The sequence below is a fragment of the Microcaecilia unicolor genome, chromosome 3 (genome assembly GCF_901765095.1).
Source record: "Microcaecilia unicolor chromosome 3, aMicUni1.1, whole genome shotgun sequence".
In the NCBI taxonomy this organism is placed as follows: Eukaryota; Metazoa; Chordata; class Amphibia; order Gymnophiona; family Siphonopidae; genus Microcaecilia; species Microcaecilia unicolor.
The window spans coordinates 80198021-80215232 of NC_044033.1; the positions used below are offsets into that span (position 1 = coordinate 80198021).

Below are 17212 nucleotides of genomic sequence, written 5' to 3' on the forward strand. Positions count from 1 at the left end.
TGCATGCTATTTGTGTTCAGAGCTGGCGAGCTCATTATTTCATGTGTTTGCTGGCTCTGAGCATTGTGCACAGGCAAACACAGGTGCTAGTCTGGCGCTAATGGCCTCCAGCGCTGCCCACGTTTGCTTCTGAGTATCATGCTGTAACTGCATTATCTGTACATTTCTCAAAAGCTCTCCACTGTTGTCATTCATTCAGTGATGTCACAGTGCTGACATTCTGAAAATTCAAGCAAAGGTTATGAGGAAGGAAAGGAACCTTATATTACCAAGCTGATAAAGGAACAAAACAAAAGATGACAAAACCCTTGATTTACAACATGTTTCCAGTGGTTTTACTAAATAGCGATGACAAATTGTACATTGACAACCATTTCATTGTTTTCAAGCCAGTGGTAAAACACAGCAACATTAGTTGGCCTATCTGTTCTGTCCACTTATCCCTCTCCACTGCAAGGATATATCCAATCTGCCAAAGCTAAACCCCTGCCATATTTCTGTTGCACCTTAGAAAGGTGGCAATTATCCATAAAGAAAGAGCATCAGCCACTCATTTCTTTATAAGAGCATTTTCTAATGTATTCAAACATACACAGCTCATAGCACAAAAATTAGCTTTATACTTACTTCAAAGTGATCCAGTGCAGAGGTAGGTGCATTCAAAAATGCCAAGAAAGAATTCTGTGAGTCTTGGTGCTTTACACCTAGAAAACAGCAGCAATTATACTTTAAGCCAAAATAAATGCCTCCATATATATTATGGAGGGCCTTTTCCTGCCAAAATCTGATTCACAATCATAGTGCATCACACAAAGACTGAGGGGCCCTTTTACTAAAGCTTAGTGTGCGCTAAATGCAAAGAGTATAAAATGGGTTTCTTAACACTTAGCATGCAGTAAGCTTTAGTAAAAGGATCCCTGTATGTTTTAGAGGTAACTAGAAGAGAGATGACCTTAACTAAAATCTTTTTACATCACCTCAAGGTCTCTTAATGCAATGCTAGAGTCTGTTTAGTTATATCATATCATTATGTCAACTCTGTAACACTGTTGTGTTGAAGAGCTTAAGAAAATCAAATCCCTAAGTGTACCTGCATTATTTAACATTCATTACTGTGAACAAAGGAAATGTAAAAGTCCAATGTTTAACATATGACGGTGGGTAACAACCATAAGATCCAGTTTGTCTACCCAATTTCACTCCTGCTATTATTTTAATTGATCTCTAGCTCACAATTAGTGATCCTTAGTACCTAGAACAGACTTTCATGCACTCTTATAGTTTTTGTCCCCACAACCCTTTCCATGAAGAAATACTTCCTAATACTGTTCCTGAGTCTACCACTTTGGAGCTTCATACCACAGCCTATTGTGCCAGAACATTCTTTTCTCTGAAATAGGCTTTCTGTGCTTGATTTATGCCACTGATGTATTTGAGTATATCCATCCTTTTCTGTCTCCCCCCCCCTCTCTCTCTAGTCTGCTCATATTTAAATCACAAAGTCTTCTCTCATGACTTTTGCTGTTGACTCTGTACCTCTTTGGACTGCCTCTGCCCTTGCAAGATTCTTTGGGACATAAGGGCCCTGGAATTGGACATACTATTCTACGGGAGGTCTCATCAACAACTTATACAGAAGTGCTGTCTTTGTAAAAGTCATTTGTGAGAGGTTTTTTGCTGATTATACCTTTCCCTGGCATTGGTAATCGCTTTATCACACTATTTTGCTACTTTTTTTTCTTTTTCTTAAAGCAGTGTATTATTTCTTAAACTAACAGACCAAAGCATTATATAACAGTTCTATATGCTTTTAAAACAAACATGACTATCAAATCCACACAGCTTTCTCTGAACCCTGTGCTCACAGCTCAATCCTAGTCTGCACCTACCATGGGCTGGGCTGGGCACTGCCGCTATTAGGCCAGGAGATGCTTTTCACTCTTGGTGATGCAGGGCTTGAGGCATGTATTTGTCTCCCTGCTCAAGGGCTGCAGCACTGGGAATTTGCATGAATGCTTTTGGCTCCTAAGACTTCAGGAATGGGGTGTGTGTTCGATGTGTCTTCCTCTATTACTGCAAGACTACTCTGTGTGTGTGTTTGTGTTCAGTGATGAAGGCTCAGGAATTTGTGTGCAGGTGGCACCTTGCGCTGAGAATGCAATAGGAAAGAGGTGGAGGGAAGAAAGGGATGAGAGAGAAGAACATGAAAAGACAAAAAGAAGAGAAGGGATGGAGAGGGAGCTAGAAAGGACTAAGAAGATAGAAAAGTAAGAGATAAGAAGGGCCTAAAAAGAGGTGAGGAGAGATTATATTGCCTTGGTCTTCCCGCTCAGTCCTTGATGACCACCAATGGATCAAGCTTTTAAGATATCCCTAACAAATATGAATGAGAAAGATTTGCATATAATGGATGTAATAGGTATGCATATCTCTGTTACGTATACTCATTAGGAATATCCTAAAGACCTGACCTGTTGGCAACCCTCAGCAACTGGGAGTTCAGAACAAGGGTGCATACTGACTGGGGATTTCAATAGAAGAGAGTGCACCCCATACAGGAAGGAAGCAAGAGATTGGGTTACCTGCTTCATTTCTGGTAGTTATGCACGCTGCCTTTCTCCATTCTTAGCATTTGAAGACACCAAAAAGTTAAGAAGGGCCCCTCCCCACATTGCTCAGCAAACTTGTCTTAAGGGGTAACCCATCACATCTAGCCCTTTCTATGATTTGAAAGGCCCTATTTGGCACTTACCAGATTAAAAGGATATCAATATAAAGAGAGAGAGCAGGGTTGAGTCCAGGTTGAATAAATGGAAACATTACTCCTATTCGAGTCCTACTGCTGTTGCATACTATTCATCATGGGTGCAAAAGGGGACAACACCAGCAACACAGGATAACCCACTCCAAATAACAGCATGCCAAAACTGGGGTTATATTCAACCAAGCACAAAAAGAAGCTATCCTGTCAGTCCAGTAACATCCATGTAAGTTAGGCAAGGTCATTTTACAAGGTCCTTAGCCTTCACTGAATGCTCATTTTAATTCTTCAAATCCTGAGATATAAAACTTGAGACACAGAAAAGAAAAAAGGAGAAGAAAAAGCCCCTATGTGATAAGTCAATGATATACAAAAAGAGAATGGGTAGATCAATGATCTTCTGGTGCAATAAAAAATGAGAACTGCAGAAGATAAAAAGATGAAAGCAATTTATTAATGTACAGAGGTCTAAATAAAAATAGCAGCATCCAAAAATATCCATCAAGAAGCATGCTCATCTGACGGACTTAACACACAACTAGAAATCTACAGAGACGCCACAACACTGATTCAAGATTTAGTGCAAATGGACATGTCTTGCGAACCCAGCTCCCTTGATAACCTGGGATGCATACCAAGATACTGAAGAAGCTCAGAGAGGTCCTGGACGGACCTCTTAAAAGATTTATTTAACAGATCTTTAGAGATGGGAGAGGTTCCGCGAGATTGGAGACGAGCAGATGTGGTCCCTCTTCACAAAAGTGGAGACAGGGAAGAAGTGGGGAAACTACAGACCGGTAAGTCTCACGTTGGTGGTAGGAAAAATAATGGAATCGCTACTGAAAGAAAGGATAGTTAACTTTCTAGAAACCGACGGGTTACATGACAGGAGGCAACATGGCTTTACAAAAGGAAAATCCTGCCAAACGAATCTTATTGACTTTATAGACTGGGTGACCAAAGAACTGGATGAGGGGCGTGGACTAGATGTAATTTACTTGGACTTCAGCAAAGCCTTTGATACGGTCCCCCACAGAAGACTCTTGAATAAGCTAAAAGGGTTGAACTTAGGATCGAAGTGGTGAACTGGATAAGAAACTGGTTGACCGACAGGTGGCAGAGGATGGTGGTAAATGGAATCCGCTGGGAGGAAAGGAAGGTGAGCAGTGGAGTTCCTCAGGGGTCGGTGCTGGGGCCTATTCTGTTTAATATATTTGTGGGAGAAATTGCTGAAGGGTTGGAAGAGGAAAGGTGTGCCTTTTTGCGGATGACCCAAAAATAGCCAATAGAGTGGATACCCTGGAGGGAGTAGAAACGATGAGAAGGGATCTCCGAACATTAGAAGAATGGTCGAGGGTCTGGCAGTTAAAAATGCATACCTCCGACCCACCCCCATCCTCCCACCCTGTCAGACTGTCATAGTAATGCTTGAATGTTTTCACTTATATACAGTGTCAGCTAGCACATTTGCTTATTTCCGATCTGACGAAGAAGGGCAACCTTCGAAAGCTAATCAAGAAATGTATTAAGTTATGTCCAATAAAAAAGGTATCATCTTATTTTCTTTTCCATGTTTTATTTTGTTTGATTTCTATTGATAACCTTAAGAGTGGACTAACACGGCTACCACACTCCTCTACTTATTGTGGATTAAAAACTGGTTAAAAGATAGAAAACAGAGAGTAGGGTTAAATGATCTATTCTCAATGGAGAATGGTAGATAGTGGAGCTCTGCATGGGTCTGTGCTGGGACCGCTGCTTTTTAATTTATTTATAAAAGATCTAGAGATGGGAATAACTAGTGAGGTAGTTAAATTTGTTGATGACACAAATGTATTCAAAGTTGTTAAATCGTAAGAGGATTGTGAAAAACTGCAAAAGGATCTTATGAGACTGGGAGATTGGGCATCCAAATGGCAGATAATGTTTGATGTCAGCAAATGCAAAGTGATGCATGTGGGAAAGAGGAGCCAAACTATAGTTACGTGATGTAAGGTTCCACATTAGGAGTCACCGACCAGGAAAAAGATCTAGGTGTCTTTGTTGATGATACTTGAAACCCTCTGCTTAGTGTGCTGCGTTGGCTAAGAAAGCAAATAGAATGTTAGAAATCATTAGGAAAGGAATGGAATGCAAAAATGAGAATGTTATAATGCCTTTGTATCGTTCCATGGTGCGACTGCAACTTGAATACTGTGTGCAATTCTGGTCACCGCATCTCAAAAAAGATATAGTGGAATTAGAAAAGGTACAGAGAAAACGTACAAAAATGATAAAGGGAATGGGACGACTTCCCTATGAGGAAAGGCTAAAGCGGCTAGGGCTCTTCAGCTTGTAGATGAGAAGGAGGCGGGGAGATTTGATAGAGGTCTATAAAATACTGAGTGGAATGGAACGGGTAGACATGAATTGCTTGTTTACTCTTGCCAAAAATACTAGGACTAGCGGGCATGCAATGAAGCTATTACGTAGTAAATTTAAAACAAATTGGAGAAAATATTTCTTCACTCAACGTGTAATTAAACGCTGGAATTCACTGCCAGAGAATGTGGTAAAAGCAGTTAGCTTAGCATGGTTTAAAAAAAGGGTTGGATAACTTACTAAAAGAAAAGTCCATAAGCCATTATTAAGATGGCCTTGGGGAAAATCCACTGCTTACTTCTCAGATAAGCAGCACGAAATGTATTGTACTGTTTTGGAATCTTGCGAAGGATGTTAAAAAAATGGAAGCGGTGCAAAGAAAAGCTACGAGGATGGTATGGGATTTACGTTCCAAGACGTATGAAGAGAGGCTTGCTGACCTGAACATGTACACCCTGGAGGAAAGGAGGCACAGGGGTGATATGATACAGACGTTCAAATATTTGAAAGGTATTAATCCGCAAACGAATCTTTTCCGGAGATAGGAAGGCGGTAGAACGAGAGGACATGAAATGAGATTGAAGGGGGGCAGACTCAGGAAAGATATCAGGAAGTATTTTTTCACGGAGAGGGTGGTGGACGCTTGGAATGCCCTCCCGCGGGAGGTGGTGGAGATGAAAACGGTAACAGAGTTCAAACATGCGTGGGATATGCATAGAGGAATCCTGTGCAGAAGGAATGGATCCTCAGAAGCTTAGCTGAAATTGGGTGGCGGAGCAGTTGGGGGGAAGAGGGGGTGGTGGTTGGGAGGCGAGGATAGGGGAGGGCAGACTTATACGGTCTGTACCAGAGCCGGTGATGGGAGGCAGGACTGGTGGTTGGGAGGCGGGAAATACTGCTGGGCAGACTTATATGGTCTGTGCCCTGAAAAGGACAGGTACAAATTCAAGGTAAGGTATACACATATGAGTTTGTCTTGGGCAGACTGGATGGACCATGCAGGTCTTTTTCTGCCGTCATCTACTCTGTTACTATGTTACTATGTTAGGTACTTGTAACCTGGATTGGCCACTGTTGAAAACAGGATACTGGGCTTGATGGACCTTTGGTCTGTCCCAGTACGGCAACATTTATGTTCTTAGGGGAAGTGAAACAGCAGAGGTCAGATGTAGATGACCAAGAACAAAGGTGCTAAATGTCTAGCAGGCAGTAATGGTAAAAAATAACAAAGGGTAAACGCACCAAATTCCACAAAAATACCAAAATGCAAAATACTAGGAATAGGTGAAAAAAGGAAGTGAAACAGCCGAGGTTAGATGTAGATGACCAAGAAGAAAGGTGCTAAATGTCTAACAGCCAGTAATGGTAAAAAATATTAAAAGGTAAACGCACCAAATTCCATAAAAATACCAAAATGCAAAATACTAGGAATAGGTGAAAAAAGGAGATTACAGACGCACATGCTAAATTACTAGTAATTGACTAGGAGAGGGAGAACATCAGTCACATAAAATTGTAGGTCAATGGACTTCCCACAGGGTACAGCTGTCCCAAGTATTTCAATCATCTGTTACTTCCACCTCCATCCTACCAGAAATATCTTATGGGAATATCTTGTAGGAGGTCTGTTGACCTATAATCTTATGTGACTGATGTTCTCCCTTTCCTAGTTACTTACTAGTGATGTAGCATGGGAGTCTGCAATCTCCTTTTTTCACCTATTCCTAGTATTTTGCATTAACAGCCAGTAATAGCAGCAAGGGGTGGGCAAGAAAATAAAGGCTAATGATGCATGTTTGAAAATCCAGGACATTGAGGTTTGTGTGTCTGCATTCCATTTTAGCTCTTTTACCAAACCATACTATCTAAAGATTGCTACTGGCCAGGTGGATACCCACCTAGATGTTAGACACACTTTCTCCATTTGTGATTACTGGGTCCAGCGTCGCCCCTTCTCTCATGGGTTTCATTACTCTTTGTCTAAGCACAGACTTTGACAGGCATCCATGATCATTCTAATTCTTTCTGATTCAGCAGATGGGACTTTTCTATCCGCATCTGGCCATCGGGTTATTGTGGAATAATTATAATTATGGCATTGACCACTATGATACCTGCCCAACCTACTGAAGAGGGCTTTAAACTAAAATCGTTTAGGCAAGGTGATCAAAGCCTCCAGGTTAAGTACAAGCCCTCAGGTAAATGAAGCATTAAATACCAGCTTTTTCAATGCAGATTTCATCATTGAATTTCAAACTGCTGTGATGTAGTGCTCTAAATATCTGCAAAATTCAAAATGCTGAAAACATAGGTTGAGCTCAGTGAGTGCCATCACCATGCCCTGATACGACGACACTGGAGCACAGAGTTGTTAACCAGCTATGTCAAAATGTAACAAGTTATCCTATTTCAATGCAACTGCAGAACCATAGCTGTAATTTCTCAAGGAAAAGCAAGTCTACAAGTTCAGAGATGTGAAGAAGTATTTACGCTGTTCTATATGACATGCAAGTTGGCAGTCATACCAGTGCAAATTTATCTGCCATATGGAGATACAGAAACTTTGCAGAAAAATATTACATGCAGCCATGCAACACTTCTACAGGAGAGACTACTCTGTATCTCCAAGCCACTTTCTGATCAAATAACTTTGTAGAGGCTGGGGAAAGTACATGCAGTAGGAAAGTGGCAATGTTGAAAAGGAAACTCCTAGAAAATTATTAACAACAACAGGAATCCTACACATTGTACATAAGTAACAACTAAGTTCCTTAGCCAAAAGGAAAAGACTTCCTGCTACAAAAATCATATACTATCATGACAACCTGATATTGTACTGGTAAAGGACAACACAAGAAAACTAGAAATACAGTTTCAAACAAAGAGTAGTTAGCACATCTGCCATTACAGCAAAGAGTAAGGCTACAAAATACCAAGGAGTTCGAACTACCATGTGATAGCAGAATCCAGAGTTATAACCAGGACACTACAATATTCCTTTTCATTCACACACTAATAATAGGTAGGCTGCAACTGACACATGATATGTAGATTATTTAATTATTTATTGCTTACCAGGAAAGGCAGTCAATACCTACACATGTTCCAGGACTCTCAATATTCCCTTTACAGGAGTTACCAATAGCTGCAATACATCTTAATACCATCCAAATAGGCATGACAAGAACCTTTAATTCAGTAAAAAAACATTGTAAAGAACAGACTACAGTCAGGAAATGTGCTGAGGTATGAGCAGCTACAGTCCCATTATAAACATGTTCTATAGTGCTTCCTGTATTCTGAACACTACAGCACCCATTCTAGGTCAATCCTGTGGCCTGATGCAGCGCTTTGCACCATCAGAAGAGATGCTATGGCACTCTCTGCTAGCATAACAGTGCAGCTAAAGGTTTTAGCCTCTGAAAAGGGTCCTTTTCCAGCCAGGTAAACTGAGGCTTTCCAATGTAGCTAGAGGCTTGCTTTCATGGTGGAAGATATTACCTCCCCTCTCCATCCATAACAAAGTTTTACCTTCCTACAGAAAAGCAGCACTCCATGTGACATCTGCATCCTCTGATAGCTGTGATCACTTTGGCAATTTCAAAGCTTATGGACTTGCTGTAGGAGGGTGGGTAAAAAACCCCTGCCATGATGTGGGTGCCTCTCTAAAAGAACCAAAAGAACATCTTCCAGTTTCTGGTTCCCTTGGTCGTACTCCCACTTTTTATACATTTTGGTGCCTCTCTAAAGCCATCATGCAGCATGGGATATGAGACAAGGAATGCAAACCACAGTGATATGAAACAGTTCACAATGACTGAGTATCTTGGAAGACACATGGAAAAGAAGCACTAGCAGATGCTATTTCTGTACATGCAAGGAAAGCACACCTTGAAGCCAGAGATAATATGCACTACCACGATATCATACCCTTTTGAGACTTCAGCTCTTCATTCTCCTTTTTCAGCTTTTCAATTTCTGCCAACAGTTCTAACTTCTTCTTGTCAGATTCCTGCAGTTTGCTGTAGAAGAGTACAAGAACATTAAACAGTGCCATGCTAATACCAAAATGCCTCCTGTCTGCACAGTTTTACTCACTGACAACTGCTTTGGTTAAAAAACTGAGCTAGTCAAGTTGCACTATAAGATAAAGCAGAAGGATCACCAGGAGAAAGGCTGGTTTAAGAATTCTGTTAGGGCTTGTTTAGTACAAAGGAGAGGAGGACTTGTGAAAGGGAATGAAGAATCGACTTAGTTTACCCTTTAGGATGGCCCATGCCTTTAACTTATGAGCAAGTGTGTGAACCCCAAGCCCTGAGAATAAGAAGAAAAGACCATGTTTATGCTGAACTGTAACACACATAACTTCTGTCTGTAACAGACTTGTGCTCCTCCACCTCTCATATTTTTCACAGAAGCAATTTTTAAAGATCAATTTCCTCTCCAGCTGGAAGAAAGGAAAAAAAATCTCACTTTGGTTCATTCCATTCAAGACTGACTCCACTTTTTGTCCACACTCTCCTGCTGGAATACAGCAATTTCAACTATTGGGTACTGCTGGCCTGTTAAGGTTCTGTCAAAATATTCACATATATGCCTGTAAGTCATAACAATAGCATATGCTGTTAAGACCTTGAACAGGTCAGATTTTCAGGACACCCCTAATAAATATGCATAAGACAGATTTGAATATAGTGGACACAGATTTGCATGCAAATCTATCTTATCCATATTCATCAGGAGTATTCTGGAAGTTCGTCCAGTGTGAAGTCTTCAAGGACTGTGAGTCAATACCACTGCTCTAGATTTTCAATGGCAGAGCCAGAAACTTGAGAATAAAAAGCGTCATCCGGTGCCCTTGTTAACTTACTCTACATAGGACAAACATCACAAAGTTTTAAAACTAGGATAATAGAGTACCAACACTGTATCAGCTCCTCTGGTGAATCATTGTAAAGCTTTTCATCATATATTCTCTGAGCTAAGAGTTTGGATACTTGAGCATATCCCTCCTACTACCTATATATGGAGGAGACATCAGAAAAATATTGTGCCAATGATAACACCAATGGATTTTTAAATTATGCATGGCAAAACCTAATGGCTTGAACTGTATGATTGAATGGCAAGCATATTTTAAATGACAGCTTAAAAAAATTATTATTTTTTTTTTACAGGTAAGCAGTCTTTTTTGATAAGTGATATCGCGAGACTAGGAGCCTATTTAAAAATAATATATTTATTTATTTATAACATTTGTATCTCACATTTTCCCACCTATTTGCAGGCTCAATTCCGCAAGTGGTGATTACCAGTTCCGGATAGGAGAAATACATAGTTGGGGGAAAGGGACAGATTAGGTTAGGTAACAAGAGGAAAGTTCGTCCTATGATAACAGCTAAAGGTAATAGGTTAAACTTCAATCATGACAAAAAAATAGCTTGAACAATTAGGATCATTACACTGCCCAGCCACCCATTTTTTAGCCTCTAGCTGAAGTGGCAGTTTATCGTTAGAAGTGGGTGAGACAAGTATATTGTTTTCTTCTTATTTTTTTAGAATTTTGATATGTTATTAACTCTTATTTCTGCAATTTTACAGTTGATGTCCCCTGAAGAAGCCCTGAAATGAGCAAAACAAGGTGCCCTTGTCAGGGTGTTGAATGGGCTTGAGTATTACAGTAAAGTCTTCCAATTTTAAGTTTAAAAGTTTGAGGCTGTCAACCTGCTTTCATAGAAATATACAGTGGCACTGGAAACTGAAGTTTAACATTACTGGATCCTCTGTAGAAGATAAGTGCTTTTTCTGTTTTTTTCCATCATGTATTTTGATTATTGTTGCACAATTTTGATATCAGTGATAGGCCAGTAAAAGGATAAAAATTAAATGTAATTATATTATGGATGAGAAGTTTAAAATGGAAGGTTCTTTTTGTTTTTTTAAAATTTTTTAGCAGTAGAGATGGTTTTTATTTGACTAGCTGTGTGGGAAGTGATAAGCTGAAGTCCGTTTTCACATTTTTATAAAATAAAGTGGTTATTAATATAATCTTACAGAGTATAGGGAAAGTTTTAGCGTGGTTGGTGAGATTTCCCTCCACTATTCTAGAGGGGTTTTTTGTCTAGTAGTGACATTAACAGCGAGTCAGATAATAATATATTCTCCTTTTGGAAGGTGCTACTTGACAGAGAAAAACAGAGCCCTTAAATGATACTGCATAAAGCTGCAAAGCAGCTTTCCCAGTTTGTAGCAATGTGCCTAAGTGAATTCACCTTTCAAAAGGTGGACATATTATCTGACTCACTAGTAATATAACATTCACCCCCGATGAAGGCATTGTGGATGCTGAAACATGTGCTATTTTTATAATTGGTTTTGAAATCTAAATATATGTACCTGGAGCCACATTTTTAGTTTGATTGACTCTCAATAAAACTTCATTTGAGTCTTTTAAGCTGCCATACTGCTTCTTTTGTTCTCTGCATTCACTTTGCAGTTGGTTATTGCCTCTCTTTTTCCTGTAACTAGAGCCAGAAACTTTTCATCTTACAAAAATTCATGAAAGGTAATGGCAGAAGCTAAAAGGTTTCAATGATTTAATTCCATGCTTACTTTTCAGAACATGTGGGTCTATGCTGACTTAGAAACTGATGGAAGAAAGACTTCCCAAGCCAAATTAGCTTGTTTATATTCTCTGTCTATGACCGATTCTATGTGGATGTCTGGCTTATATTTTCAGGAAACAGTGGGAGGGAGGTAGGGATCTACAAGGCAATGGATGATGCATATACAGGGTAGATCACCAAATAGAAGATGTAGGCAAGTGGAAGTCAAATTCAGAACTTTAATGCACAAATACAACAAGAGCACAACATGGCCACGTTTCCCTTGTACAGCTGCAACAGGGGCAGCTATTAGACATAAAAATGAATATCACAAAAATACAATATAATAAAAACAAATCATAATATATGATAAAACCATAACAAAGCATAGTGAATCATAAATATGAACTTGGAAAGTCAATGACATAAATATAACATATAAAATGTTGGTACATATGAATATGCAAAATGGGAAAAGAGTTTAAAAGTATTTGCTTAAAGTCTTTGTAGCTACCAACTTTGTAGAAAATGGTTATTATAAGGCAAAGTGGATTGCTCAAATGTACAGGACAATGTTGGAGGAATTGTGGAGCTGCAGGGAATATGTATCATATCTGGCGGTCCTGTTCTAAAGTGCAATTATTTTGGATAGAGGTATTGCAGACCATTCAACAGATGCTCCAAATGTCCTACCCAGCCCAGGCAGAGCATGGCTTGCATACTTTTAAACCCCTGGGAATGAAAAGAGAGCTCCATAAGCTGATGAACAGTATATTTGTGGTTAGTAAAATAGCTTTGCAGCAGCTTGAAAACTGCCTAATATGCCTTCCATGACCATAATGTTTCATAAGCTGGATTAAACCTATCAGATGAACAAAATGACTGCTATATGGAATGGTTGCTTAACAGGTTTTCATAAAATATAGGACTTGAAAATTCAGAGTATCGGGAGACAAAACAACTGCTGGATCGGAACTTACATTGCATGCTCTTGGCCCTCTTGTCCAGGGTGTTGACTATTTGTATACTCTCGGCCACTACATCTTTTGGGGGAGGGAGGAACAGTAGGATGGGAGGGTGGATTGGAGGGTTTCGTTTTATCTGGGTACTTTGTTCTTATGTGTGATACAGTTGTGCTTTGCAAGCTGTTTCTATCTTGTTTTATTTGATTAATAAAGACATGTTTGCAAAAAAATAAAATAAAATGTTGGCATGCATATATTTTGACATTTTCATGCATAGCAACATAGTAGCTATTTGTGCAATGTGCATTTCATAAAAGAATATAACAAACATCAGTCAAAACATTCTTCAGAACATAGAGCCAAAGATATAAATAACAAGAACATAAAATATAAAGCAGTGTCAAGTGTCAGCATACTCATATGTACTTAAAGTCCTCTCAGCGCTAAACTAAAGCAGTGTGCTTATGTTCCATGAAATGTGCTATTCCAGTCAAGGAACTAATTCAAACACAGTGTTTGATCAAAATACATGATGGCACCTACCTAGAGAGGAATAAGATCATACTTGCTTCCCACTAGCAGAGCAAATTTGCAAAATCTAAAAATCACAGTTTGAGTAAAAAAATACAGCTAAGGAGGACTCAAAAGCAGCTAAAAAATGAAAGGAGCTTGTTACTTACAGTCAGTTGTTTCTATTTCACAAAGAGGCATATTTTCAAAGCACTTAGCCTTCCAAACCTATGGAACTTTGGAAGGCTAAGTGCTTTGAAAATATGCCTCAAAGTGTTCCAAATTATCTGAATAGCTTCTTGTTGCGATATATTGGTATACAGGGAATCTATGTCCATTGTTTTGGTTTTTTTTTTTAAAGGATTTTTAGCGATTTGAGAAGGGCACATCAAGAGCTTTCAAATGACACCTTGTTTGTGCGTTTTGGTGAAGTTTAAAAATTGGGTCATTTTGAAAAAAATTGCGATGAAATCATCATTATTTTGACTTACTTTTTAGAATCTAGCATGTTTTAGATTTAAAACTCATTTAAAATAATGCTGGACTTCTGGTCAGGGAACGGAGTGTGATGGGAGGGCGGGGGTGAGTGTTAGACTTTAATGACTCTTCTATGAAAAACTTTTTTCCATGGTTATAACAACAGGTAATCTATACTTAAATATACGATCCTCAATGAATAATGGTAGGATCTGAAATACCTCCTACTGAAATCTCTTCAGAAGGAAAACGGCCTCAAAGAGCTCACGGATATCTTCTATCTACAGAGCTTAATCGGATCGAACTGATCCTCTCTTCATCACTGGCCGTGAAAAACCTTCAATAGAGGAGCACTGCTTGCCCATAAATAATTCCACTATAATGGTTCTGCAGTCTCTCTGTAGAATAAAGGCTCAAAAAACAGACCTTACTACCCATCTGGCGAGCATTTAATAATCAAAAGGCACTTATCTTCATTTTCAAGAGCCCATCAATATGTGCTGTGCTAATGCACTCGCATTGAGTCTGTGTACAGCGGCTCCACTGCTCTCGCTTGCAGTGATATACACCCTCTAGCCCCAAGCCGACGGTGGCCAGCGTTTCGCTTCTGCATCAGGATATTGGAAACTGGGTAATGCTGGATGTAGCCATAACTATTCAATGTATGGCTTGGGGCTAGAGGGTGTATATCACTGCAAGCGAGAGCAGTGGAGCCGCTGTACACAGACTCGATGCGAGTGCATTAGCACAGCACATATTGATGGGCTCTTGAAAATGAAGATAAGTGCCTTTTGATTATTAAATGCTCGCCAGATGGGTAGTAAGGTCTGTTTTTTGAGCCTTTATTCTACAGAGAGACTGCAGAACCATTATAGTGGAATTATTTATGGGCAAGCAGTACTCCTCTATTGAAGGTTTTTCACGGCCAGTGATGAAGAGAGGATCAGTTAGATCCGATTAAGCTCTGTAGATTCAAGATATCCGTGAGCTCTTTGAGGCAGTTTTCCTTCTGAAGAGATTTCAGTAGGAGGCATTTCAGATCCTACCATTATTCATTGAGGATCATATATTTAAGTACTAGTGTGATAGGCCCGTTTCAGAGAGAAATTAAACGGGCGCTAGCACCGCTCCCTCCCTGATGTCTGCGCTGCCACTGTCCCCCTCACCAAGTCGCCGCCGCTGCTCCCCCCTCTCCGTGCGGCCAGCAACTGTCTCCATCCACAGAGGTGGTGCGGCGGTCCAAAATCAGCATCAGGTGTTTGAACGAAGCAGGCAAGGCACCGCAGGAGGCCATCAGGACTAGCAGTTGGCTGTGCAGCCGGTCCTCGCGCCTGGATGTCAGTGCCCCTGGAGAAGGACCCTGTAGGAGCAACATGAGGCGAGAAGAGCGGCTGCAGAGCTGTTTACCCGAAGCTGATGTTGTTTTTGTTGGTCTGGTACTGCAGCTTCGGGCAGAGATCGGAGCGGCACGGCAGGTCTGTTGGGTGGGTGTGTGGGCGGGAGTGGAGGGAAAGTTGCTGGGCGAAGGGAGAGGAGGAGCGGCGGCGATTTGGGAGAGGGGGTGTAGGGTGAAAAAGGGCCGTTTCTGACACAAATGAAACGGGAGCTAGCAAGATTGGTCTCGGAGTGTGTATGTTTGTGAGAGTGTGTGTGGGAGTGACTGTGTGAGAGAGAGCGAGTGAACGGGTGAGTGTGTGTGCGTGACAGAGAATGAGTCTGGGTGCGAGTGTGTCTGTGAGAGAGTATGTGTGTGAGGATGACAGTGTGTTTGTTTGAATGAGTATGTGAGACAGTGAGTGTGAGAGAGTGTGTTTCACACACATACACTGTGTGTGAGAGAGTGTGTGTGTGTGTGTGTGTGAGACAGACTCTCTGCGAGACCGAGAGTGTGTGTGAGTGACTGTGTGACACATAGAGAGTGAATGTGATACAGTGTGAGACATAGTGTGAGAGAGAGGAAGACACTGTGAGAGTGTGTGTGTGACAGAGATACCTGTCCCCTCAGGACCCCCTCCCCCTCCCAGGTCTCAGGACCCCCTGCCTCTCCCCCCCTCTGCGTGGTTGGCAGCACCGTGTGTGTGTGTGTGTGTGAGAGAGAGATTGAGTCTGGGTGTGAGTGTGTCTGTGAGAGTGAATGTGTGTGTGATTGTTATCTCTCCCCTGCCTCCCTCCATCCACCCAGCTATTCTCCTGTCTCCCCTGCGCCCCCTCCAGCTACCCAGCGATTCTCCTCTATCCCCTGCCCCCCCCCTTTGCCATCCATCGATTCTCCTCTCCCCTGCAGAGTGAATGTGTAGAAAGAGTGTTGTTGGCTTCTGAAAGTGGCAAGCCTGTGTGAGTCCTGCACTTTATATCTAACTGGCAGCAGCAGCAGTCTGGAAAATAAGGCATACAGAAGAGGTCAGTTGTCAAGAAAAGCATCAAGTAACTCCCATTTCTCTGTACACCAGTTTTACGATTTCCACTCGCAAGGGCTATTTAATGCTAGTTCTCTGGCGAAGGGAGGGAGGGAGCGGTTGACCTTCCCTGCACTCATTTTCTCTGACTCTGCAACAGAGAGGAAGGGGGTTCAGTGCTCTGAGACAGCGGGGAGGAGGGGAGCAGGCCGGGCAACAGAGTCAGCAGGAGAGCAGCAGATTGGAGTTCTTGGCTATGTTTGAGTGAGTCCAATTTCTACTCAAAAGGTCAGTTTAATGCTAGTTCTCCGGCGGAGGGAGTGAATAAGCAGAGAGAGGCAGAGTTGCAAGCCCCTGGTGTTGTTTTAAATGTAAGGGAAGGGAGGGAAGAAGTAAGGGGGAGGAAGCGGTTGAGCCTCTCCGCACTCACTTCGTCTGGCAACGCAACAGAGAGGAAGGGACCAGGTGTTCTGTGCTTTGAGATCCTCAGCCATGCCCTGATGATACAGCGGGGGGAGGGGAGCAACCCGGGCAGCAGAGTCAGCAGGAGAGGAGCAGATCGGAGCTTGCTGGCTATGGGTGGACTGTCGTCTCTGGAGGCGCTCCTAGGGGGGGTTTGTTGTTGTGGCAGGGGGAGGGGCTTGTGTGATGCTGCGAGGGGGGTATTTGGGGTAGGGGGTTTGTGTGATGGGGTGAAGGGGGGTAGGGGCTTGGGTTTGGGGTGTTTCGTTTGGGGGGGGGCAGTGAGGGTTGCTTTGTAGGCTGGGGGAGGAGTAGGGAAACATACTCCTGCCTGTGATTCATGAAACCGGATATCTACACCACCATGCAAAACGGAAGTGAGGCTTCATTAGAACGTTGGTGGTGCCTTTTATATATATAGATAGTCTAGCTATTTGAGGATCCTATCCCTTGAACTATTTTTTAGTATGATAACAGGTAATATCGGTTGAAATTAAATTCGAGAGGAAATCCAAGATGGACGCACTTCACTAAGACGCGGCGAGTCTCACTCTTACCGTTGAGAAAAAAAAAAATGCCGAAACGCCGAGGTAGAGTGATGGCTAGAGCTTCCCCGTTGCCTTCCTCATTGCCGGGACCTATGGATAGGTTTGTGAGACCGTCGGGAGCTGCTTT

The 17212-nt window shown here is 41.6% G+C and overlaps 1 protein-coding gene across 1 annotated transcript in view; it reads right to left on the minus strand.

The window, feature by feature from the left end:
* The window catches only part of LOC115465558 (serine/threonine-protein kinase MRCK alpha-like), an 806479-nt gene that overhangs the window by 226703 nt on the left and 562564 nt on the right, over window positions 1-17212 (minus strand). The window contains 2 exon segments of the mRNA XM_030196108.1: window positions 628-704; window positions 9053-9144. Of these exon segments, the coding sequence (XP_030051968.1) occupies window positions 628-704; window positions 9053-9144 (169 nt within the window).